Raw genomic sequence first — 24,520 nt, 5'->3', positions numbered from 1 at the left:
AAGGAGGCTCCTGAACTCTTTATAACCTCTCGGTAAGGGAGATCTGAAATTGGTGCTTACAAGAACATTGTTTTACATTTAATAACATCAACCCCCCTCCCCCCCTTAAGCCCCAACATGCAGTCCCATGTAATAAAAAAAACTCTCACCCTTTCAACTCACAGCCCCATGTAAATAGCATTGCCCCCTCTTTTTAACACTTCAAAATGAAGTCCTGTGTAAAAATCCTTCCCTTCTCCTCCTCCACAATACATACAAGTACATAGTTACTCATCTCCCCTGAGCCGTGTACAATGCCCCATGTTAAATCAGTCCCCTCCCTTGTATCTCCACTCCTGAGCCCCAAGCACACAGTCCCATGTAAATACCATCACTTCTTTCCTTTCAGCTCCCCCAACATAGTGTCACCCTGCACTCTCCCCACATTGCCTCAGCCCCCCACAAGTACAGCACCTCGGCCCGCCAGCTGTTGCAAAACTACAATTCCCATCATGCCTAGCCAGCCAAAGATCAGCTTTATCTGTCCAGGCATGATGGGAATTGTAGTTCTCTGCAGTGAGCACGAGTCCAGAGTCCGCCCACGCTGCCGAGTCACATGACTGTGGATGTCACATGACCTTGTGACGCCAGCGGGTCCTTCCCGACTGTAGTGGTATCCTGTACCTGGGCTGGGGGCGGCCGGGGATGAGGGACGCGGAGGTCACATGGCCTTCACCGCCGCCAACCAGCCGCAGCTCATCCGCAGCTGTCAGAAGGACGAGCAGTTCCAGGGCAGCCTGCGGGGCCGGGCACACGAGGCCTTCCAGGCGTTCACAGGTGAGTCCTGCGGCTACATCCGCCACTATCACACTACAGCTCCCAGCATGCTTTGCACCTGCTACTGTCTCATCACATACCTGGGGCCCTCCAGCTGTTACATAACTACTGTTCCCATCATGCCCTGCAGCCTGGAGAGCCTCAGGTTGGGGATCACTGACCTGGGATCATGTGGTCAAGAAAGGAGGGCAATTTACAGACATGTAGTCGGGTCGGGTTTTGCCGAGTGTAGGTGCTATGGGGAAATGATGTGTATGTGCAGGAAGTGACCCCATGGTAGATGATGTTTGGCCCCTTAATATCAGTGTTGCCCCTGCCAGTACATCTATGGACAAGCCAGACCAGTGTCTCTAGTACCCCCATGTGATGAGATGTGCCAACCAGGCACCCCATTATACACATATGGTCACACTCACACTGCTGCTTAAAGTGACTGTACCACCAGGTCCAGGCTGAAGCATTAGAGGCGGGCCGACCCACCCTTAGTGGGAGGAAACCCTAGCCCCTATATGATAGGGTTCCATTGATTCTAATGGAGTCACGTCATGGAGGGGCTGGGGTCTCTTCCCACTGGGGTGGGTCGGCCCGCCTCCAGTGCTTCAGCCTGGGCCTGGTGGTACAGTCACTTTAAAGGAGGAGTCCAATATATATTTATATATATATTCGCTCCCTGGCTGCAGGCTGACGTGTATACTCACCATTAATGATCGGCTTCCTGCGGCACGGCTTCATTCTGGTAGTAAGGCACCTTTGGGGTCCCGCTGGCGCCCATGTGCCACCTTCTCCGGCTGGCCTGCAGATAATGAGACTCATACTCTTTAATGCATCGCTATGGAAGCGCTCTCATAGAGGTGCAATGGAGACCCCAACATCCGGTGCTCAAAATCAATGGGGAAAAAAGAGGTTCTGAAAAATCGTGATGTCACCTGAACAACGCCATACCGCCACAGGAAGCCGATCATCAATAGTAAATGTATATACCAGCCTGCAGCCAGGGAGGAAAGGACGGCTCCCCTACTAATGTCTGTCACCACTTCCTTCCCAGATCAGACCCCCCCCCCCATAACAATGTGACTGATCTGTACGTCCCAGTAATAATCCCCCTTATAGCCTGTTATGATGCCCCCTGTACCCTTGAATAGTCAGATTTTACCCTGTATCCAGGCATGTCCTATGTGACTAATAATAATGCCTGTATACATGTATCCTCCTGCATTTACAATGCTTCTGCAGCCAGTAGATGACTAGATATTTAGCTTTTTTTTTTTTTTCTTCTTCTTAAAGGTGCCAAAAAATGGCTGCAGTGGAGGAAAGAAATAGAACTGTCCTGCGATCTCGCCTACTACACACTGACTACGTTTTCAGGTAAGTCGTTTGTTAGGTGAGATGTGTCTGAAAGTTTTGGAGGTTTCACTTGTCCTATTTTAATGTAATGGTCACTAATACTTCAATTATTTTACATAAATCAATAGTATATAGGAAACGTATCTTATCGGATAAAAATGCTGTCCACCCACATACTCCTAATTTTCCTAAAAAAAAAAGACAGGTCAGTGCGCTGAGAGATTGGGTTACAGCTGCCCATAGAAGTTGTTAGAGAGGGGGACAGAGACAGACTGCGGGAACTTGTTGCAGGTATTAGCTAGATCTTACCTTAGGGCTTGAGTCACAGCTTACACTGCTCAGTTCTTCTCTGTAATGTCCTTCATGCTGCTGCTTCTGATGGTGTGTTATAAAGAGAGAGGGATGCAGGATTCCCCCTTCTGTGTGCAGTGTATGGGAGACATCATAGAGGCTAGGCTCCACTCTCTAGCTTAGGAACAACCTATATAATAGAGCTGGTGCTTTCTTAGGGGAAAACTAATTTAAAATGTCATATACAAGTTATCTAGTGAGTTTTAATGTGCATGTAACGCTTATACTGAAAAGTTATGTGAAAGTTCAGACTTGCCTTAAAGGGGCTATCCAGCATTAGAGTGCGTGCACACTGAGCAATTCTCGCGGATGCCGCAAGGAATTGAAGAGGAAAGATTTCTGCTATTCGGGCGGGTTCAGACTACGGAATCCGGCGGATTCTGTTGCCCTGTACGCGCACACGGCCGCGCGCCCTCTATACCATTCTATGCACGGGCGGATTCCGCGTGACATGTCAATTTTTTCGCCAGATAGCGGAATTGGCCTGCCCATAGAATGGTGTCTAAGGAGCTGGTGGAAAGGTGCGCAGCTGTGAGCGCGTACGACCAACGAAATCTGCCGGATTTTATCCGCGCAAATTCCGTATTCTGAACCCGCCCTTCCAGAGCAGAATAGGAGCAAAATTCGAGTGGAATGCAAGCGGAATTCAAGCAGAATTCAAGCCCCATTGACTTCTATAGGATTCCTCTAGTGGAAGAAGTGACATGTCAATTCCTACGGCAGAAAGTTCCTCAGTGTGCACTAATGGGCAGAAAGCCCATTAAAATCGATGGGAAAGAGCAATGTTGCAATTTAACTGGCTGAATTTTGTGAGTATTTTGTGCATGCACCCTTATAAAACATGGCCACTTTCTTCAACAACACGCTTGTCTCTCGTTTGGGTGCAGGATTTGCAACTCTCTTCCATTTGAAGTGAATGGCGTTTAATTGCAAACCACACCTGAACTGGAGACGAGAGCGGTGCTGTCTCTGGAAGTAAGTGGCCATGTTTTTCTAATTCTGGATACCCCCCTTAAAGGAGTTGTTCAGGATAAAACAAGAGGAAAGGTTTCTATGGGCAGCTCCTTCCCTTCTCACATGAGGTCCATTGGATTTCGCACACTATAACTATACGACTGTGTGTTTATTTTCTAGGTTACCAGACTCTCGGAGAGGAGTATGTTAATATTGTGCAGGTGGATTCCTCTAAGAGGAAGGTGCCTTCTCTGCTGCAGCGCACTTTACTCATCTGCTGTCACACCCTACTCCCCTACCTACTGGACAAGGAGCTGGTGCGGCTGGAGCACGAGCTGCAGATAGAGATAGATGGAGTACGGGTCCCGCACAGCAACCTGTCCTCTGGATCCCATCACCGCTCATGGATGTGGAAGTGGATGCACAGAAAGATTGCGGCTTTCTCCGACCAACAGAAAAAGACATTGGTAAAGGCCATGTATATATTCAGACAGAGTATTACTTTCCTCCGAAGGTTTCATCTGGCTTTATTCTACATGAATGGAACGTTCTACCATATTGCCAAAAGGATTACTGGTATCAGCTATGTAAGTATCTGATGTTTCAGTCTTCTATGGACAATGAGATGTGATTTATTATAACACCGCCCTACTGTCCCCTGGTGGCAGAAGAGGGTACAACAGGGTGGATTGAAATATAGCCGATCAGTTGCAGGGCTCAAAAGGTGTATTCCATTTTGGTGCCTAGGGTACTGTATTGAGCTGTGCCAATGATCTGCTAGCATCATACCACATATATTTTACCATTGGAATGGTAATGCATGCAGCCACGTTCCATATACATATTTGTATAAGGATTTTTTTCCCTCATGTCTCGCAGCTCCGTGTGCGGGGATCACCTGGAGATGACGGTGTTGTGCGCAAGAGTTACAGCCTCCTTGGTGCCGTGTCGATGGTTCATCTCCTGTTGCTGGTCTTTGTTCAGATGCAGAGCGTTCAGCACAAGCAGGAGGCTCAGCAGAAGTTTAAGCTGCATCGGAGAATGTCCTACCAGAGGTAAGGGTCTCCACCTTATGGACCACCCCCAGCTATGGCTCATTTCTTCACCCAATAGTTTTCCTTTTATTGATGGACCTATAGATAGCTAGGCCCATGTGTTGGTCCATTAGCAGTGCCTCATTTAAAGATTATAATCATGGTATCTTCTTTATTAACCCTTAGTGACCACTGATATGGCTTTTAACGGTGGTCACTACTAGGCCTTATTCCGATCCCGTTGGCCTCTTATGGCGGGATCAGAAAAAGGATCTGCCCTACTACTGCATCGCAGTATGACAGCTTATCTTCAGCTGCCGCACTACTCCATCGCAGTATGACAGCTGCTGTAACCACCCTACAAATCATACCAGGGGCATGTAACAGTCATGTGATGAGGTTTTACTTACCGATCTGATTACCAGCAACGAGGTCCAAGCTTCCGATCTTTTCCATGGCAATCCTGGGGGCCTTCTTAAAGCCCCTGGGCCTGCCATGGATACGCCTCTGGCATGGCTGTGTAGATTGCCTGTCAGCATAATGTAAACAGGCAGTGTATTGTAACAGTGGTCAGAAGATCACTGTTTAATGTACTTTAGTGTAAAAGTGAAAATAATTGTAAAATAAAAAATAATAAAATAACCCCCCCCCCATAATAAAAATTACTTTGTACTCCCCATTCAAAAGAAACTGCTACATAAAACATAAAAAAACACAAAAAACAATACCATTATTTATACCGCATAGCGGGAAAAAAAACAGAATTGCTGTATTTTGCCTAAAAAAATCATAAGAGACCAAAAAATCGTGTGTGTGTGTGTGTAAAACTTGGTATCAATAAAAACTATTTATCTTACTGCAAAAAAAGAGCAAAACCATCTCCGACACACAAAAGGTAAGGACACTATGGATCTTGCAATGTGACAACAGTTTTTGTCTCCAAATGCTATTGTGGCCACGTTTTGGTTTCACATTTTAATACAAGAGGAGAAGTTAGTTGGAAGAAAGATCAGAAAATATTACCTTACTAAAAGAGTAGTAGGAACAAACTTCCAGCAGATGTGGTAGGTAAACCTTCCTGGGAAGAACATATATCTATCAGAAGATAATAAGAAAAGAAAAATATTAGGTGGAGTAGCTGGACCAGGTCTTTTTTCCCCTGTTGGTCCCTCCATGGTTCAACAGCAATACCCGGATTTGTGCCCGGAATACCAAAAATGTTGAAATTGATGTAGAAATTGGTTTATGTTCCTAGATCCCAACCACATGAGAAATCCTACCAGCGGCCTTCTAAATGCACATTGTGCTTAGAACACCGGCGGCACAGTACGGCCACCCCATGTGGGCACCTCTTCTGCTGGGAGTGCATCACCGAGTGGTGTAACACCAAGGTAAGGCCTCAGGCGATACCTACCAGATATTTCTACCAGAATCTCCAGCCTATCTAACCTATCTATCTCCAATCTAATCAGAGTCCCTTGTTACAGTGAGGACTGTATATATGCAGGGGAATCCCTTTAATCTGGCATTATATAACTAAAAAGCTAAATCTCATAATCCACCACTTATATTCTCCAGAGCTGCAGCATATTGTATGATGATGATAAGTCTGTTGCAGTGCCGGATGATTGGAAATGTTTACTCACTAATGCTGTGTAGACATACCTCTACCTTAGTGGTAGTCGGGGTTCCTCCTCTACAGCACGTCCCAATTTTCTGTATCTAAATACACTACAAGGCTATGTTCACCCTACATTCACACTATAGGTCACTAGACTGACCAAACAATATGCCAACAGATACGGCTTTATACATGTAAGGGGTCCATTGATTTCAGTGCAGTGAACAGTCTACTAGTGACTGGATTTAGTCCATTTCAGAGATTAAAGGGGGTACTTCGGGCGTGTGGTTATTTTTAGGGTATGGCCGGGGAAGGGGTGGAAATAGAGGCCGTCTGTCACTTACCTCCCCGGTTGCGGCGTCTAGTCCCGGATCGCAGGGGCCCCATTCTCCCATCCGGCCGCCGTTTCCTGGTCTGAGCTGCGGCTTGAGACGCGACCTCCGGGACCCGGCGCTGGAACCGGGGAGGTAAGTGACTGGCGGCTTCTATTTCCACCCCTTCCCCAACAATACCCTAAAAATAACCCCCGCCCAGGTCATGTTTTGAGGATTTCCTTAGTATTTAACAGGTGATATAATTATACTCAGTGCATCAGGTATTACCACAGGTGATCTTTGTATGGGAAATCCTCAAAACATGACCTGTTGGTGAGGCCTGAGGACTGGAATTGAGAAGCACTGTCCTAGACTATGTTTGGTAGTGTAACCTACTTTATAGATGTGAATGTAGTATACGTAACATTGTGCATAGGCAAAGCTTTTATGGGCTTGTAGGAACGTCAAGATGTCAACGCTTACATTTACACTCCATTTACATTTACACACCAGGAGTAGAGGACCATGCACACCTAATTTTCATACTGTATTCCTGTGTGGGATATCATCGCCCTCAGCCCAGGTTGTAATATAAACTGGATCCCTTTATTAAAAGAAAAAAAGAAAGGTATTATAATTTGTGTAAGACTTGTGAAGATGGGGTGTCGATCCACATGGAAATGACTAGTCCTAAGGTAAGAGTGCATTTGCATGTAACTGTGGAAACCTTGACCTTTTAGGTATTTTCTGAACTGATAACAGTATACTGAATAATGTGGCCATTATCAACTTCAGAGCGTTGCTTTTAGGGTGCCTTCACACGCACCGGATCCAAAGTGGGACCGGAGCCAGGAGCCTCACATGCAGCCACGGCGCCGAGCAGGGGGTTGGATGAATGGCACTGGACCCGCAGCATATTTCGCTTTGAATTTGAAGCGTGAAATCCGCTGCGGATCCAGTACGTGTGAAGGCATCCTTAAGGTAGATAAACCTACACCCCCCCAAAAGCTAAACACTTTGGGGGAGATTTATCAAACATGGTGTAAAGTGACACTGGCTCAGTTGCCCCTAGCAACCAATCAGATTCCACCTTTCATTTTTCAAAGAGTCTGTGAGGAATGAAAGGTGTAATCTGATTGGTTGCTGAGGGCGACTGAGCCAGTTTCACTTTACTCCATGTTTGATAAATCAGTCTCGTTGATCTGGAGCTAGCCACATTGACATTCTCTTTAAAGCTGCTACCTCAAGATTGCTTCAATGGATTACAAGGCTAGCTTAAAAAATTTGGGCTACTTCCATATTATTTCTAAACCCCCTCAGAAGTACCAGCAGTATGGTCCAGCCATGTCCTGCGTTTTGTATGTCTCATAGTATTCAGTGGTAGGCGATCGATTTTATCCGCTGCTGTCAGTTACAAGGTAAGGATGACCACCACCACCTTCTTTAGAAGCCTTAAAGGGGTTATCCTGGCTTACAAAAACATGGCCACTTTCTTCCAGAAAAATCTTCTTATGATTTCAGCCCCCTTTTTAAAGGGGTTTTCCTTATTTCACAAAGTCATGAAATATTGCCATGACATGTTATCTTGTTATGATCAGCAGGTGACTGATCTCTAGGACTACCACACATCCCTAAAATGAAGGGGGTCCTAGTGTTGGTGTGCTGCTGCTCCCCTTCTAAGCTTTAGCCTGTACAATGGTTCCCAGTGCCTCCTAGCTATGCAGGGAACTGCAGAACCACCTTACTCATTTATTAAATTTGTTTTCCCATCATAATTTCATTTTTAGGACATTTGCCTCAATCATTAAGCTAGCAATGGGAGCAGAGTGACAACTGATCTTAAAGGGGGTATCCAGCCTTATAAAATGAATGGACTAACCCAAGGATAGGAGATCAATATTAGATTGGGGTTTGACCTAGGGCTGGGCGATATTGGCCCAAATCAATATCGCGGTTTATCGCGGTTGTAGCTGCGGTAACGATAATTGAACGATAATTATGACACACCCATTTTTTTGCAAACCACACCCACTTGCTATGCCAAACGAGCAATATTTTGATTAAAAAAAGTAAAAAAAAAAATAAAAGTAATGTCGTCATTATTAGGGGGTCTCAGCAGAGACCTGGACGTGTATCTACAGGGGGTTACATAGGGAAAGGGGTGTATGACTGTAAAGGGAGGGGCAGATATGGGGTGTATTACTATACAGGGGGGCTGATAGCAGTGTATGTCTATATGGGGGGCTGATAGTGTATGACTATACAGGGGGCACGGACAGGGGTGTATGATATACAGGGGGGTGGATAGGGGTGTATGACTACAGGGGGGATGATAGCAGTGTATGACTATACAGGGGGGACGGACGGGTGTATGATATACGGGGGGCAGATAGGGGTGTATGTGTATACGGGGGCTGATAGCAGTGTATGACTATACAGGGGGGACGGATGGGTGTATGACTACAGGGGGGCTGATAGTGTATGACTATACAGGGAGGACGGATAGGGGTGTATGACTACAGGGGGGCTGATAGTGTATGACTATACAGGGAGGACGGATAGGGGTGTATGACTACAGGGGGGCTGATAGTGTATGACTATACAGGGAGGACGGATAGGGGTGTATGACTACAGGGGGGGGATAGGGGTGTATGACTATACAGGGAGGACGGACAGGGGTGTATGACTATACAGGGAGGACGGATAGGGGTGTATGACTATACAGGTAGGACGGATAGGGGTGTATGACTACAGGGGGGCTGATAGTGTATGACTATACAGGGAGGACGGATAGGGGTGTATGACTACAGGGGGGCTCATAGTGTATGACTATACAGGGAGAACGGATAGGGGTGTATGACTATACAGGGAGGACGGATAGGGGTGTATGACTACAGGGGGGCTGATAGTGTATGACTATACAGGGAGGACGGATAGGGGTGTATGACTACAGGGGGGGGATAGGGGTGTATGACTATACAGGGAGGACGGACAGGGGTGTATGACTATACAGGGAGGACGGATAGGGGTGTATGACTACAGGGGGGCTGATAGCAGTGTATGTCTATACGGGGGGCTGATAGCAGTGTAAGTCTATACAGGGGGGGCTGATAGCAGTATATGACTAAACGGGGGCTGATAGGGGTGTATTACTATACGGGGGGCTGATAGGGGTGTATTACTATACGGGGGGCGGATAGGGGTGTATGACTATACGGGGGCTGATAGAGGTGTATGACTATATAGGGGGCACATAGGGGTGGATAGAGGTGTATGACTATATAGGGGGCACATAGGGGTGGATAGGGGTGTATGACTATATAGGGGGCACATAGGGATAGATGGTGGATAGGGGTGTATGACTATAGGGGTGGATTAGGGCTTTATTACTATATAAGGGGCACATAGGGATGAAGGTATGGGAAGTACAGTGCTGCAGCTTAGGAGGAATGAATGGGCTGCAGCAGGCAGGATGCCACACACATAACTTATAGGAGACATTGCTGTGTGCTGCAGCCCATTCATTCCTCCTAAGCTGCAGCACTGTACTGTTGCTGTAATGATGCTGATGGAACTACAGTACGGCAGCCTCCCAAATGCTGCTCCACCATATCCTGCCCGTGTCCTCCCTGCACACACAGGACAACAGGTGCAGCGCTTCCCGGTCATGTGTGTGTGGTGTGAGACCGCTAGTACGGGACAGGACTGATGGGGGGGGGGCGCTCGGACGGGACTGGGGCGGGGGCGTTCGTACGGTACTGATTCGGGAGGGGATACTGGGACGGGTGCAGGCGCATTGGTAACGGGCGGGGGGGCGCTTGTACGGGCCGGGTGCAGGAGGATGGGGCACTCAGACACTCTCACCACTGCTGCTCCTCCTCCACCTCCCGCTCTGATACCGGTGTCCCTGCACATAACGTGCAGCGCTCACGCCAGGCCGCACGTGTGTGTGTGTGTGTGTTGGGGGACGCTCTGACAGGGGGAAGGTACTGACAAGCCGGGACTGGAGCGGGGAGGAGGCGCTCCGACAGGTCGGACAGCTCAGACCAGGAGATAAAAATACAAAAATACCGCAGATACCGTCCTGGCCAAGTTGAGGTCGGTTAACCGACGCCAGAGACGGTATCGGTATTTTTGCGGTATACCGCCCAGCCCTAGTTTGACCCCTGACTTCTCCACTGATCAGCAGTTTGACGGGGCTTTGACACTTGGACCCGCAGCTCTGTATATGCTAGTTGTATATGCACACATCTGACATTGGAGCTGGGGATCCCGGAGCAGCAAGGTAGCGTGTCGAGGGCACGAGGAGAGGTAAGTTACGTTTCTTTATTATGTTCCTCCCTGCCTGCTGGAAAATTTTAAATTGCGCCGGACTTCTTCTTTAAAATGACTCTGTATCCACCAACCCACCCCACCAAACCGCTATGACCATCCGTTTGATTAGAGTAAATCCTTACTGGTCGTGTCTTTTAAAATGTGCCCAGTGCCTTGGTTGAAACTTTAAACTTACAGCACTGTGTCATACTGGCGTGGCCTAGAGTGTCTTTGCCCCAGGTCTGCGACGCCTCTTCTTCTTCTTTCTCCCCACCCTCCTCCTCATTAGGAACACCCCCTGGCAGGATTTCTCCTATTTATCACCTGTCTAAACACTGCATAAGAGACATAGCGACATAGGTGCACTGTTTAGATATCCTGTTTAGAAATCCTGCCTGGGGTCATCCCTAATCATATTAGGGGGGAAGAAAGGAGAGGGGTTGCAGACCTGGGGCGAAGACACTTTAGGCCATGCCAGTATGAGACAGTGCTGCAAGTTTAAAAGATAATTTCTTGCTCTAACCAAGGCATCGGGCACATTTTAAAAGACACGACCGGTAAGAATTTACTCTCATCAAAAGATGGTCCTAGTGGTTTGGCGGGGCAGGTTGGTGGATACAGAGTCGCTTTTAACCCCTAGACGACCCTGGGCATACCCATACGTCCAGGATAGTCTACGGGCGTTCAGAGACGTTGGCCCGGTCCTCCTAAGAGTTAAGTATAGGGATTTATTGATCAAGGCCGATGAGGCAGGGAGAAGCCACATGTTGTTCAGGCAGCGTAAAGTCAGTAGTTAGCAGTAGTGGTATAAATACCCTTTAAGCAAAAAGAAATAAACTAAATGATCCTTATGTTGTACACCCTGTCCAAGATCCCGAGCCCATGAAATCTCAGATATAAATGTTTCCTGCTTTTGCACTCTGGTACATTTCGCAGTTGTTCAGCAAACATCCCCACGCTCCCTGTCTGTGTACAACCACCATCGTTCCTACACACACACGCTGATCTTACAGGATGGCAGACGTCAGCGACGTGTCTACAAGGTGACAGTGACACACTATGGAAGCCGTATGTCTCGCTTTACTTCATGCGCGCTGTGTTGTTTGTTCATGACTGATGCCGTTACATCGCAAATGACGTTGTATGCAGAACGCGCCGTAATCGCCTAATTAATTCCTGTAAGAAGTGTCTGGAAACAAGTGACACGCCATCTGTGCTCCTGATTTACAGCGCTCCACGTTTATTATGAGCATCCTAGTCCTGACTTAAATGGGTCACTAAAGAACAAGATGGAAATAACAACAGCTTTATATTAATGTTAAACACCATGGAAATAGCCCATTTATCACAAGTCACTGCGATCAGCTGATCATGTCAGATCTGACTGGAGAACATGAATGTTAAGTTACAACATTCTGACGGCAGAAGCTTTACAGCTTGGACAGATATTTTAGTTGCGGCGCTGTATACGTAAAAATGTGTTCATTCATAACAGGATAGGGGCATATCTTCTAATGGTATAGAGGAAAGAAAGGGGGATCACACTGTTTTTATAGGTGGGATCGTGCATGCTCGGCCACTGCTGCGATCACTGTCACTTTTGTTGCTGCCCATGGTAAGACAAACAATTCCTTCCATCCTTGTTCAGTCTCCTTCCCCGGTTTTGAGCTGCTGCTTTTTGGTGAAGACACAAAAATCGGTGTGTGAGCTTTTCTCTTCCCCCTCCTCCTCTGGGAGGATTAATCACAGTGAATTCATCAGCAACTTGACCTCAGCTTTACCAAGAAGCTTCAAAGTTGCAGATACAGCCAGCCAGGGATTTGTTTACATCAGCCATCTTAGAAGGGAGGGGGGAAGAGGGGGAGACAGAGAAGGAGGCTCACACACAGCTTTTTGTGTCTTTAGCAGAAAGAAGCAGCTCAGAACTAGGGAAAGGAGATTGAAGATTGAGATTATGTTTGAGTGGTAAACCCCTTAAAGGTCTGCATTACTGCTGCACTTATTTTCAACGTGTAATCAAAAAGGAAAAGAACAGCAGCAGCACAGCAAGGAAGGGGTTACATAAAGCACTTAACTGCACCTGGTATAAGAAGAAAGCCTTCATCTAACTTTTGTGATCAGTGGAAATCCTCTGCAGAATAGAAAAAACTTTACCTTGCATGCACACAGTCCAGGGTCTCTCTCTTTCTCTGTCCACCAGCCGTGCACATCATTACTAAGCCCCATCACACTTCCTGTGTTCCATCTTGTCGTGTGTTACCAGAGACAGATTTTATCTAACAACTGGCAGTGGACCGCGGAAATGTGAGACATCGATTGGTCAAGACTTTAGAACTGCTTTGCTGAGGTTATGAGTAATTTTATGTAAATGATGTGAATTACAAATACATTACAGATCACACGGGCTTCAAATGGAGGGAAGTTGTTTGATCCATGAACTATGGTAAAGTTGCTGAACATAGTAAATGGAGTACATTCAGTATCGATTATATTGTTATATCTATATCCTCCGTACTTACTATACAATCCCTTCTTTTACAGGCCGAGTGCCCACTATGTCGGGAGAAGTTCCATCCGCAGAAGCTGGTCTACTTGAGGCACTACCGATGACTTTCCTAAATGCCTCCGCCAACCCAATGGCTTCACCGGACGTCGTCTTAAGCAGCTACGTTACTACTCACGTTTAGGGATGCGGTTCTCTAACCCATCACATAAAAGCACAACTACTCCAGCCCAGGCTAACAGTGTGAGGTTTACAGCATCCCTGACACCATAATACTCTACTGACTTGATTGAATTGACATAAATCTGACAAAGTATATAGTATAAACTTATACTAGGCGTGAATCAAAAGTCTAACAAGAAGCAGATATTACCAGTCTGTTGTTTGTGCTGAACTTTATGTAGGTCTGTATACTGGTTGCAGTGAAATGGGCTTTATTGTAATGTGCTGCTTGCTACGCAATATGATTTAGCAGCTCGGATACATGTAATGCATCCCAAGATGTTGGCTGGTATATTAGTTATGGAGATCAGCTTTCCTGGGGCTATATGGTACCATCAAATCATGGTGAGTCCTGTTGTGCCCTATTGAAGCATGTGAAATACGGACACATTTTTGTATCTGTATAAGGGCAGGTTCACACTACGGAATTCTCGCGGACAATGTCCGCGGAATTCCATCAGCTGTCCGCCCGCACATCTGGGCGCCTTTCCGCCGGCTCCATAGACACCATTCTATGGGCCGGCGTATTCCGCTATATACGCTGAAAGAAGTGTCATGTCACTTCTTTTAGCAGATCGCGGAATACGCCGGCCCATAGAATGGTGTCTATGGAGCCGGCGGAAAAGCGCGTGCCCGTGCGGGCGGACAGCTGACGGAATTCCGCGGACATTGTCCGCGAGAATTCCGTAGTGTGAACCCGCCCTAACAGCCACAAATCCTATTCTGACTCTGGATCTGATGACCAGGTTTAGGCTGGGATTGCGTCTGTATTACACCAGTGTGAACCCAGCCTAAAGCTGGCCATATACCTTCAATAACTGACAGCCAAACGTTCCTCATACACCTTACCCTGGTGGGTATAGTTGACAGAATTATTCAGTGTATGGGGACCTTAAAGTGTAACTGTTTGTTTTGCAGAAATCAATGGTAAATGCAATTTTAGGAAACTCTGTAATATGTTTTAGAAGGCAAAAAGCCTATTTCTGTAATCAAAAAGCTATTTCGTACTTAACCCCTCTCTTCCTATCTGCTCATTATCAGGAAAAGCCTCTACATTAGAGGAGCAAAGTGAAGAAGAGTTTGCTGAGTGCATTACAACCTATGGAGGGGGGGGGGATAAGTGAGCAGAGAAGTAGCTGTCCAGTTTGGAGACTGTAAGGGCACATTCAACGCTGGATTCACGGGTCAGTGCTTATCTGGGAGCTTGGTGAGAGAAGATTGCAGGATGTGGTGTTTTATACAGCCCCACTTTTCTCCCCTCCACGCTCACCCACCTCCCTCGGCCTCTCCCCTCTTCATAGGGCATAATGGACACAGAAATACTGCCTCTTCTGAAGTGAGGGGGGGGGGTGTTAGGAAAACAGCTTTTTGAGTACAGAAGGAAACTATTTTGCTTAATAAAACATGTTAGTTTCTTGAAATTGCTTGTACTATTGATATTTATTGATTTCTGAAAAATAACTTTAAGTGATTTCGAGTCTATTGCAAAAAAGTCAACAGTGCTGGAAGCTTAGCAGTTGTTAAAAGATAACTTGCAGCTTCTCCATAGGGAATAATTAAAGTACTACGTGATCATGTAGTCCCAGCTTAAAAAAAGTGCCTGTCCTTTATTAGAAAAAAAAAATCTTTGGACATACCCTAAAGATATACAAAAAAATGATTGGTTGGTGTCTGGGGGTTCAGACCCCCACCAATTGCCTGAATCGGAGGCATGAAGCTGACCATCTTGTGGCAGGAGATAGGCAATACACGTCTATAGAAGTCATCTGCTGTTACGAAGACAGACCAGTAAGAGTACACGCTCAGTGACTGCTTCTCGTGATCAGTTGGTCGCTGAAGATCAGTCTTTTGCCATATGTTTAGGAGATGTTCCTAGTTTTTATTCAATGACACTGCCTATTTATAGGCCGCACCTGACATTAACAGGACGTACGTAGCCTAAACATTTGGCTTATGTGTGTTTTCTCGTGGGGTTATTTCATGTTCTATGTATCTTCCCACCCGAGTCACAAGATGCCATTATAAATGTATTATCCTATGTGATGTCCTACAGCTATCTTATAGAGAATATAAATATTAGACTGGAAGAAACAAACACTTCTGTTCTCTTCCAGCAACATATCATCATTTTCTGAATTCTTGAATTAATATATATATATTTTTTTTTTAAAGTGGGGCATAAAATGCATTTAATATTACAGAAATGACCCTTTTGATTCTGTAACCCAGGGAATTAAAAAGTAAACTCCACTAAGCAGCTAGATATGAGACATAATGGGATAGTCCTGTCCACATGACATTCATCAGAGCAGCTAAAGGTCTATTTACACAGGAAGATTATCTGCCAAAGATTTGAAGCCAAAGCCATAAAGACTATAAACAGAGATCAGGTCATAAAGAAAAGACTGAGATTTCTCCTCGTTTCAAATCCATTCCTGGCTTTGGCTTCAAATCTTTGGCAGATAATCTCTGTGTAAATGGACCCTAAGGGTTATATCCATCTTAGAGCTGGATGGCATATCCACGGGATGGATAGAATCAGGTCCCACATCTTTACCCAGAATATCAACTTCTTTCTTAGAGAGGAGTGAAACCCTGAACGCTCGGCCTTTTACTTTTATGCTCATCTCTACTCTTTACACCAGAGGTAGGGAACCTCCAGCTGTTGTAAAACTACAACTCCCATCATGCCTGGACAGTCAAAGCTTTAGGCATGATGGGAGTTTAACAGCTGGAGAGCCAAGGTTTCTTACCCCTGCTTTACACCTATCCCACCTGATAAGTTGGCAGCTACAAGTAAAGACTTCAATTCCCATTGAAGTGAATAAGAGTTAGGGGAGCTGCTGTGCACAGTGGGGCAGCATTTACTAATGCTGCCTAATACTTGACTTAAAGGGGTTATCCAGCGCTACAAAAACATGGCCACTTTCTCCCTACTGTTGTCTCCAGATTGGGTGGGGTTTTGAAACTCAGTTCCGATGAAGTAAATGGAGCTTAATTGCAAACTGCACCTGAACTGGAGACAACAGTAGGGGGAAAAGTGGCCATGTTTTTGTAGCGCTGGATAACCCCTTAAGGGTACAAACACACACGGCATATACGCTGCGTATTTATTGCTGCGATACGCAGCAGATTAGATCTAAATAACTGAACACAGTATCAAATCTGCTGCGTATCTGCTGTGTGTGTTTGTACCCTTAAAGGGGTTATCCAGTGCTACAAAAACATAGCCACTTTCTTCCAGAGACAGCACAACTCTTGTCTCCAGTTCAGGTGTGGTTTGTAATTAAGCTCTATTCACTTCAATGGAACGAAGTTACAAAACTCCACCCAAATTGGAGAGAAGAGTGGGGCTGTCTCTGGAAGAAAGTGGCCATGTTTTTGTAGCACTGGATAACCCCTTTGAAGCTTAGACCAGGCAGCCTAAAGATGTACCAAACTTCTCACAGTTTACACTACAACAGCGGTTTCTAACATGTCTAGTAAGATGCATTACATTTGTCGAGCTGCAAGCGACGCATTGGGTGACGTACTTTTTACGACAACGGTTTGCACCAAAATAGTTGGTTTTGCACACATTGGCCTAGCGTTATAATGACAGCTGCTCCAGATGCACTAGAATTATGAAGTAGGTAAAATCTCTAAACACTTGTTATACACAGTGCAGTGAAAAGAATAGGAAATCCACATCGTCCAATAAGGGAGCTTAGTTTATAATGCAACAGTAGGCAAAAACTGTGCCAAGATGTTGGCACTAGTGTTGAGCAAACCTGCTGAAAGTTCGGGTTTAGCAATAGTCCTCTGAACCTGACTGCTCGGCCTTTCACTCCTGGCGTCTGGAGAAGTGGGATGCCGCCCTAGGGAGTGCTGGAAAACATGGGCACAGCGATAGGCTACATCCACGATCTCCTGGCAGTCCCAGTGCAGCATCTGACTTCTCCAGACGTCAGGATTCTAATGGCGTGTTGTCAGGTTCGGAGGAAGTTTTGGCAAGTTCGGTCAAAACTAGTTGCCACTCAAAGCAAGATAATGGTCAACACAGACTTATGCTACGTTTACACGGAACGATAATTGGCCCGATCATACGATGTCGAAGTAACAATGTGTTTTTCATATCGATCAGAGTTTAGACGGTACGATATATCGTACGGAAAATTCGTTTTGCGATCGCTTAAGCCTATCTCACACATAGGGTAAATCGGTGAACGACTGTTTACACGGAACGATCTGCAAATTTTTTGCGAACGATGAACGACGATTTGAGAACTTGTTGAAAGATCAAAATGAACGATTTCTCGCTCGTCGCTTGATCGTTCACAGCGTTTACACGATAATCGTTCCGTGTAAACGCAGCATTACACTAGACAGTGTACAAATGCATCATATTTATCAAACAGCCTGAGCCACTGTAATGAATCTGGAGCATTTACAGCAGGGGTAGGGAACCAAGACTCTCCAGCTGCTGTAAAACTACAACTCTCATCATGCCTGGACAGGCATGATGGGAGTTGTACTCTTGCAACAGCTGGAGAGCCAAGGTTCCCTACCCCTGATTTAGGCTATGTTCACACTACGTATATTTGAGTCAGTATATGTATATTTGAGTCAGTATATTTCAGTCAGTATTGCAACCAAAACCAGGAGTGGATTAAAAACACAGAAAGGATCTGTTCACACAATGATGAAATTGAGTGGATGGCCGCCATTTAATGGCAAATATTTGCTGTTATTTTAGAACAACGGCTGTTATATTGAAATAATGGCAGTTATTTACTGTTATATGGCGGCCATCCACTCAATTTCACCATTGTGTGAACAGATCCTTTCTGTGTTTTTAATCCACTCCTGGTTTTGGTTGCAATACTGACTGAAATATACGTAGTGTGAACCCAGCCTTAGGGCAGGTTCACACTACGGAATTCTCGCGGACAATGTCCGCGGAATTCCGTCAGCTGTCCGCCCGCACATCTGGGCGCCTTTCCGCCGGCCCCATAGACACCATTCTATGGGCCGGCGTATTCCGCTATACGCTGAAAGAAGTGTCATGTAAATTCTTTTAGCGGATCGCGGAATACGCCGGCCCATAGAATGGTGTCTATGGGGCTGGCGGAAGAGCGCGTGCCCGTGCAGGCGGACAGCTGACGGACTTCCGCTGACATTGTCCGCGAGAATTACGTAGTGTGAACCCGCCCTTAGAGTGTGTTTAGGCTAAGTTTACAGTGCCTGAGAGTTGGGCAGTATATTCCACCCCATCCATTTCTTCTAGGTCATACTGCTTGATGGGTGAGGCACTAAAAGTGGCTAACACATATAGGGGGAGATTTATCAAAGATGGTGTAAAGTGAAACTGGCTCAGTTGCCCCTAGCAACCAATCAGATTCCACCTTTCATTTTCCAAAGCGTCTATGAGGAATGAAAAGTGGAATCTGATTGGTTGCTAGGGGCAACTGAGCCAGTTTCACTTTACACCATGTTTAATAAATCTCCCCCATAATACATGTGGTGCAAGTCATGGAATAAAGTTTTTATTTTTTTTTTTCTCCAACCAGAATTCCACATTTCTATAATGTATTTTATTAAAAAAAAAAAAATAAGATTTCAGGTGGGGGAAAAACCCTTTAATCTTGGCAGATAGGTATTGATCATGCATTGCAGGTGGCTGTTTTATCAGATAAGCTAATGCCAATAGCGTTTCAGAATACGACTTTGCTCCATGATGGGGGGTTAGTATACACAGTAGGCAATGTAGATATCCAGCACTTACTGAGCAGGGCCCTAATAATGCAGACATAAGAGTTTGCTTGTACTTTATGGAGCTGCACATACTCAGCCACTGACTACTAGTGATCGGTGCCAGGCGTTGGCCACACTGCATCTACTTATGTTTTATTGTTCTTGTTTGACATGAACTGTGATTTAATGTTGATTAATATATAAATGTAATGTTCACACAGGGTATTGTTTTACTTGTGGAATTGTCAGACTGTAGAAAGTTGCCTTGTGTATGTATTAGGCCTCATGCACAACAGTATATTGCACAGTATCCAAAACTTGGTGGATAAGCTATTGTAACATGGCCGGTCCGATGCTGTATATAGGACAATGTTTCCATTATAATGCTTCCACAGAAGAACCTGATGGGTGAAACAGAACCACGCCTGGAAATCTGCAGCTGCACCATTTTAAAGGGGGTTTTCTGAGCAAAAACTATTGATTGCCTGTTCACGGTGTAGACTTATGGTGAATTTAAATAGACAAATTTATCTGACAGATTTTTGAAGCCAAACCCAGGAACAGACTATAAACAGAGATCAGGTCATAAATGAAAGGCTGAGATTTCTCCTCTTTTCAAATCCATTCCTGGCTTTGGCTTCCAAAATTGGTCAGATAAATCTCTGTTTAAACGCACCATTAGGGTCCATTTACACAGAAAGATTATCTGCCAAAGATTTGAAGCCAAAGCCAGGAATGGATGTGAAAAGAGGAGAAATCTCAGCCTTTCCGTTTTGACCTGATCTCTGTTTATAGTCTGTTTCTGGCTTTGGCTTCAAATCTTTGGCAGATAATCTTTCTGTGTAAATGGACCCTTAGTAGTTGATTAGCATTGGAAATAAACTAGTCATGGCTTCATACAGTGCTGTGTTAACCCCTTTAAGGGACACAATGCACAAATAAGTGTTGGATCAACTAACAGCGAATGTTAAAGGGATTATCCAGGTTTAGAACTATTGAAGTCAATGGAGCTAAATTGTAATGCCACATACAACCTGGGGACAGGGGTGGTGCTGTTTTTGCAAGAAAGCAGCTGTGCTTTTTCTAATCCTGGATAACTGGATTTAATATTTACCCTGTTGCACCAACACAAGGGTAACATGTTGCCCATGTAATGCAGAAATGCATTGAGTCCTCCAGAGCCAGCCATATCCTTAGCCATCTCTGCTCTGGCTAAAAACAGTGCCCAACGTCTATTTTTGAGCGCTGGTTTGGTTGTCCTGTGTGAACGTGGCCTAAAGATCTTTATTTTAAGATTGACTGTATTTCTAATAAATCTTTTCTGTGAGATTTTTTTCCAATAATTGTTTTGCAATTAAAGAATTAATATTTAATTGTATTAATGCTGTTTAAATAAAACCGGTTTGTAAATCTGACGTTCTGTGCTCCTCACTGTGTAAGCCTAGGCTATGACTATTACCACTTATAACACAGGTGTCAAACTCGCTGCCCTCCAGTGGTGTTGCTAAACTACAATTCCCATCATGCCTGGAGAGCCAAAGCTTTAGCTGTCCGAGCAGGATGGGAATTGTAGTTTTGAAACAGCTGGAGGGCCATGTACCTGACACCCCTGACCTATATGCTCTGACTACATGCACAGTGACAATTGCAGCCTATAGTAATGGCTATTACATGCCAAATATCTGGAACGGTCCAGAGTAGGAAAGGCTTTCTATATGAATCCCCATAGAAAACCTCTCCTCCTCTGAACAGTTCCTGTTTCGGCCAGAGATGTCAGCAGAGAGCACTGTCTCAGACTGAAAATAAAACACTTCCTGCAGGACATACAGCAGCTAATAAGTATGGGAAGAGTTGAGAATTTAAATAGAAGTAAATTACAAATCTACCGTATATAAAACTATATATAAGGTTGGTTTACGGTCCATTTACAAAGAAAGATTATCTGCCAAAGATTTGAAGCCAAAGCCATATCTCCATGAAAAAAAAAAAAAAAAAAAAAAAATCGCTGTTTCTGTAAACTGCTGGCGTTTGCTTTTCCGTGTCTTGCTGTAAGTGGCACTGTGTACGCCGCCATGGTGGATGCTATATTCATAACAGAGTGTCCTCCACACGCGTCTAAATTGAAAATTCAACTTTATTTAGTCAGGCCATTAGCTGTAACCAGTTTTACAAGTACTATCTTAGTACAATCAGATCCCATCTGACCTCCATACTCCACCCACTTATACTAGATCAGTGGTTTCCAACCTGTTGCAAAACTACTGCCAAGACTGGGAGTTGTATTTTTGCAACATGTTGGAAACCGCTGCACTAGAGCAATGAAAGGTGATGTCTCTTCACCTTCTTTATTTGGCAGGGGCAGCAACCAGGGGTTAATAAGGTACATTGTCATCTTTAATAGCTGCATACATCTAAAATCATGAACAAAACATGCAAATCAACGTATATACAAAAGGAAAAATGGAATACCCGACAAGTCTGCCCCGACCCTGCTGGTACTGGTGCTCCTGTATCAACAGCCTTATGGGAGGGGTGTGTGGCCTAACTTATCCTAACAACCATCACTAGGTGATAAATGAAGCACAGGCTCCCTAGGTTGCTAGGGATAAACTGACCATACATTCCAAGAGACAGTGTTGATACAGGAGGTCCGTTCTGTTCCTAGGGAACAAAAATGCCAAGAAAAAGAAAAATACTTCAAAACTAATTTCAACCAATAATTAAAAATATATATCTATAAATTTTATGTTTTCAAATAAACTAAAAAAAAAAAAAAAAGTTTTGAACCAGTGAAATGAAAAAAAAAAAAAAAGTTAACTATTACATCGTATGTGGCCACAGAGTTGAGCTGCAATACTATACGCGACCTGTGAAAAGGAGTGGCACTGTTTATTGGAGCAAACAGTCATCATTTTAACCTGTACAAGCAATCTACATGTGACTAGACAATGATTGAATATTTATGAATGGTCAAGCTGACTTATCTGGGTCCTAATCGGGACTCCCTAAGCCTAAGCTGCAACCCATAGGTCTCCAGCTGTAAGGACATGCTGAGAGTTGTAGTTTTAGAGAAGTCAGGGAGCCACAGGCTGTGGACTGCTGACCTAGGGGCATGCAAAGAGCAGGAGATCCTTCTAAAGAAATAAGCAAGATGGCACCAGACCCAGGATCTTATAAAACTCCAAATCAGTTATAGGGGTTATACAGAAAAAGACAGACAAAGTCGTTTTCTTTCACAAACAGCATCACCCGTGTCCTGAGGTTGCATGTGGTATTGCAACTCTCCTGCATTTACCACACACACTGAGAACAAGAGTGGTGCTGTTGCTGAAAGAAAGCAGCTGTGTCTTTCTCTGAAAATAGAGTGTCAAAAGTTCAACTACATCTAAAAAGACCACCAACTAAGCGAATCGCAAATCTACTTATCGGCCTGCTGCTCTACTCGGGGTGCCTGGAAAAGCTGGACCCAATCCTGGGAAACTTCTCCCAGGACTGAATCCAGCTTTTCCGAGCAGCACGGACTTCAAAGGCAGCAGGCTAATAAACAGATTGCCGAGCGGTTTGCCTAGTTTGTACGGTAAATTTGCTCATCTCTAAGTATGAGACCAAAGTCTAAAATGCAGTATAGTAAGAAAGGAGCAGCTCATCGCCATTACTTCTCACTATAAGTGATCATTGGTTAGGAAAATATATCTAGGAAAACCCCAAATGAAAAAAACAGCCTAGTGGAGGCGGACATTTTTCTTTAACCGTTTTGATACATAAGGTCCTGGTAAAGAGAAGGTAACATCCCGACACCACACTATAAATAATAAAAGGGAATGCAAACAGTAGCAAGCAAACACCAAGTAGCCCTCCAGGACGTGTCCCAATAAACTTTCATCCAACAAACTACTATAACAATGAAAACCTTACAGCCATCACCTCCAAGCCCTGAATTATGCTTCTGATGTAGGAGAGGATCGTATAGGGGCAAACCAATCAGAATCCATGTTAGAGTCCTGTGCAGTTTAGTACATGAAATCTGATTGGTTGCTGTGGGCATCTCACGTTTCAATCATATCCATTGAGTACAACATACCCATCTACCCCCACCAGCGGCTTCTGTCCCGACTGCTGACAAAGCCGAATGGACCCCTGCACTGACAGACCCGACTGAATTTAGTGGGTAACTTCAAACAGACCAGGAGGTAAAATATGGTAAAATACTTGTGTACTATAACAGACTGATGGGTATACAGACTAAGCCTATGCGCACACTCAGGTTAAAAGTCTGTGAGTTCAGATTTGTATCAAGTAGAGATGAGCCCAACTCAACCATGCTCAAGTCTGATCATTCAAGCATTTGAATACCGGTGGCTGAAGAAGTCTGATGCAGCCCTAGGGAGTCCTGAATGAACATAGGCTGTTGTTTTCTTTTCAGTCTGATACAGTGCTCTCTGCTGCCACCTCTGTCCATGTCAGGAACTGTCCAGAGCAGTAGCAAATTCCCATAGAAAACCTCTCCTGCTCTTGACAGTTCCTGTCTTGGACAGAGGTGGCAGCAGAGAGCACTGTGTCAGACTGGAAAGAAAACAACATTTCCTGCAGGACATACAGCAGCTGTTAAGTACTAAAAGACTTAAGATTTTTAAACAGAAGTCAATTACAAATCTATAAGTTTTTGAAACCAGTTGATTTGATAGAAAGTTTTTCACTGGAATACCCCTTTAATGGTCACTTTCGCCATACTACACAGGAGTCTATGGCCAAACAGACAGGACACTTGGCTAAATTAACCCAATATAATTCTGCTTTATTAAACCGTGATGGAAAACTGTGAAAAACAATGTTAAAAGAAGGGAAATGTGGGGTCTACAGCATAAACGATTCACCGCACATGCATTATGGCAGGTGTCCTGTGCACAAAGTACAACCTTGGTACAAGGCGACAGGAGATGGCAAAAGATTAGTCCATTTTATGGTGCGTTCACACCTACAGGATCTGCAGCTGATTTTCTGCAGCAGATTTCATTTAAATAACTGAACACAGCATCAAATCTGCTGCAGATCCTGTAGGTGTGAAAGCACCCTCAAGGGGTTTTACAAAATCCAGAATCACATCTTTATCTAATTTGTACACGAGACTTAAAATGACTAAATAAGATAGAGTAGTGAACGAATTTGGATGGAATTTTCATGTGGCCAGATTGGTTTTTTTCCCCCTGAAGCACTTATCACCTATTTGCTGATTTCCACAACACTCCAGATGCAAGAGAGCGATTAAAAACTAAGAGTAAATAGGGGACTGGTGATGAGTGGGGGGTCTCAGCAG

The 24,520-nt window shown here is 44.8% G+C and overlaps 1 protein-coding gene across 1 annotated transcript; it reads left to right on the top strand.

Annotated features, from left to right (window-relative positions):
* The first annotated feature begins 611 nt into the window (after positions 1 to 611).
* Positions 612 to 14,004, top strand: LOC138780361 (peroxisome assembly protein 10-B-like). The gene is made up of 6 exons (XM_069956700.1): positions 612 to 816; positions 2,101 to 2,181; positions 3,646 to 4,052; positions 4,345 to 4,520; positions 5,755 to 5,890; positions 13,290 to 14,004. Exons 1-6 carry the CDS (start codon positions 705 to 707, stop codon positions 13,356 to 13,358), a joined length of 981 nt encoding a protein of 326 aa, XP_069812801.1. The 5' UTR covers positions 612 to 704; the 3' UTR covers positions 13,359 to 14,004.
* Positions 14,005 to 24,520: the final 10,516 nt, after the last annotated feature.

Source organism: Dendropsophus ebraccatus, unplaced genomic scaffold, assembly GCF_027789765.1.
Source record: "Dendropsophus ebraccatus isolate aDenEbr1 unplaced genomic scaffold, aDenEbr1.pat pat_scaffold_820_ctg1, whole genome shotgun sequence".
NCBI classification, from domain to species: Eukaryota; Metazoa; Chordata; class Amphibia; order Anura; family Hylidae; genus Dendropsophus; species Dendropsophus ebraccatus.
The sequence above is the reverse complement of the archived record's forward strand: the minus strand, read 5'-3'. Positions and strand labels throughout refer to the sequence as shown.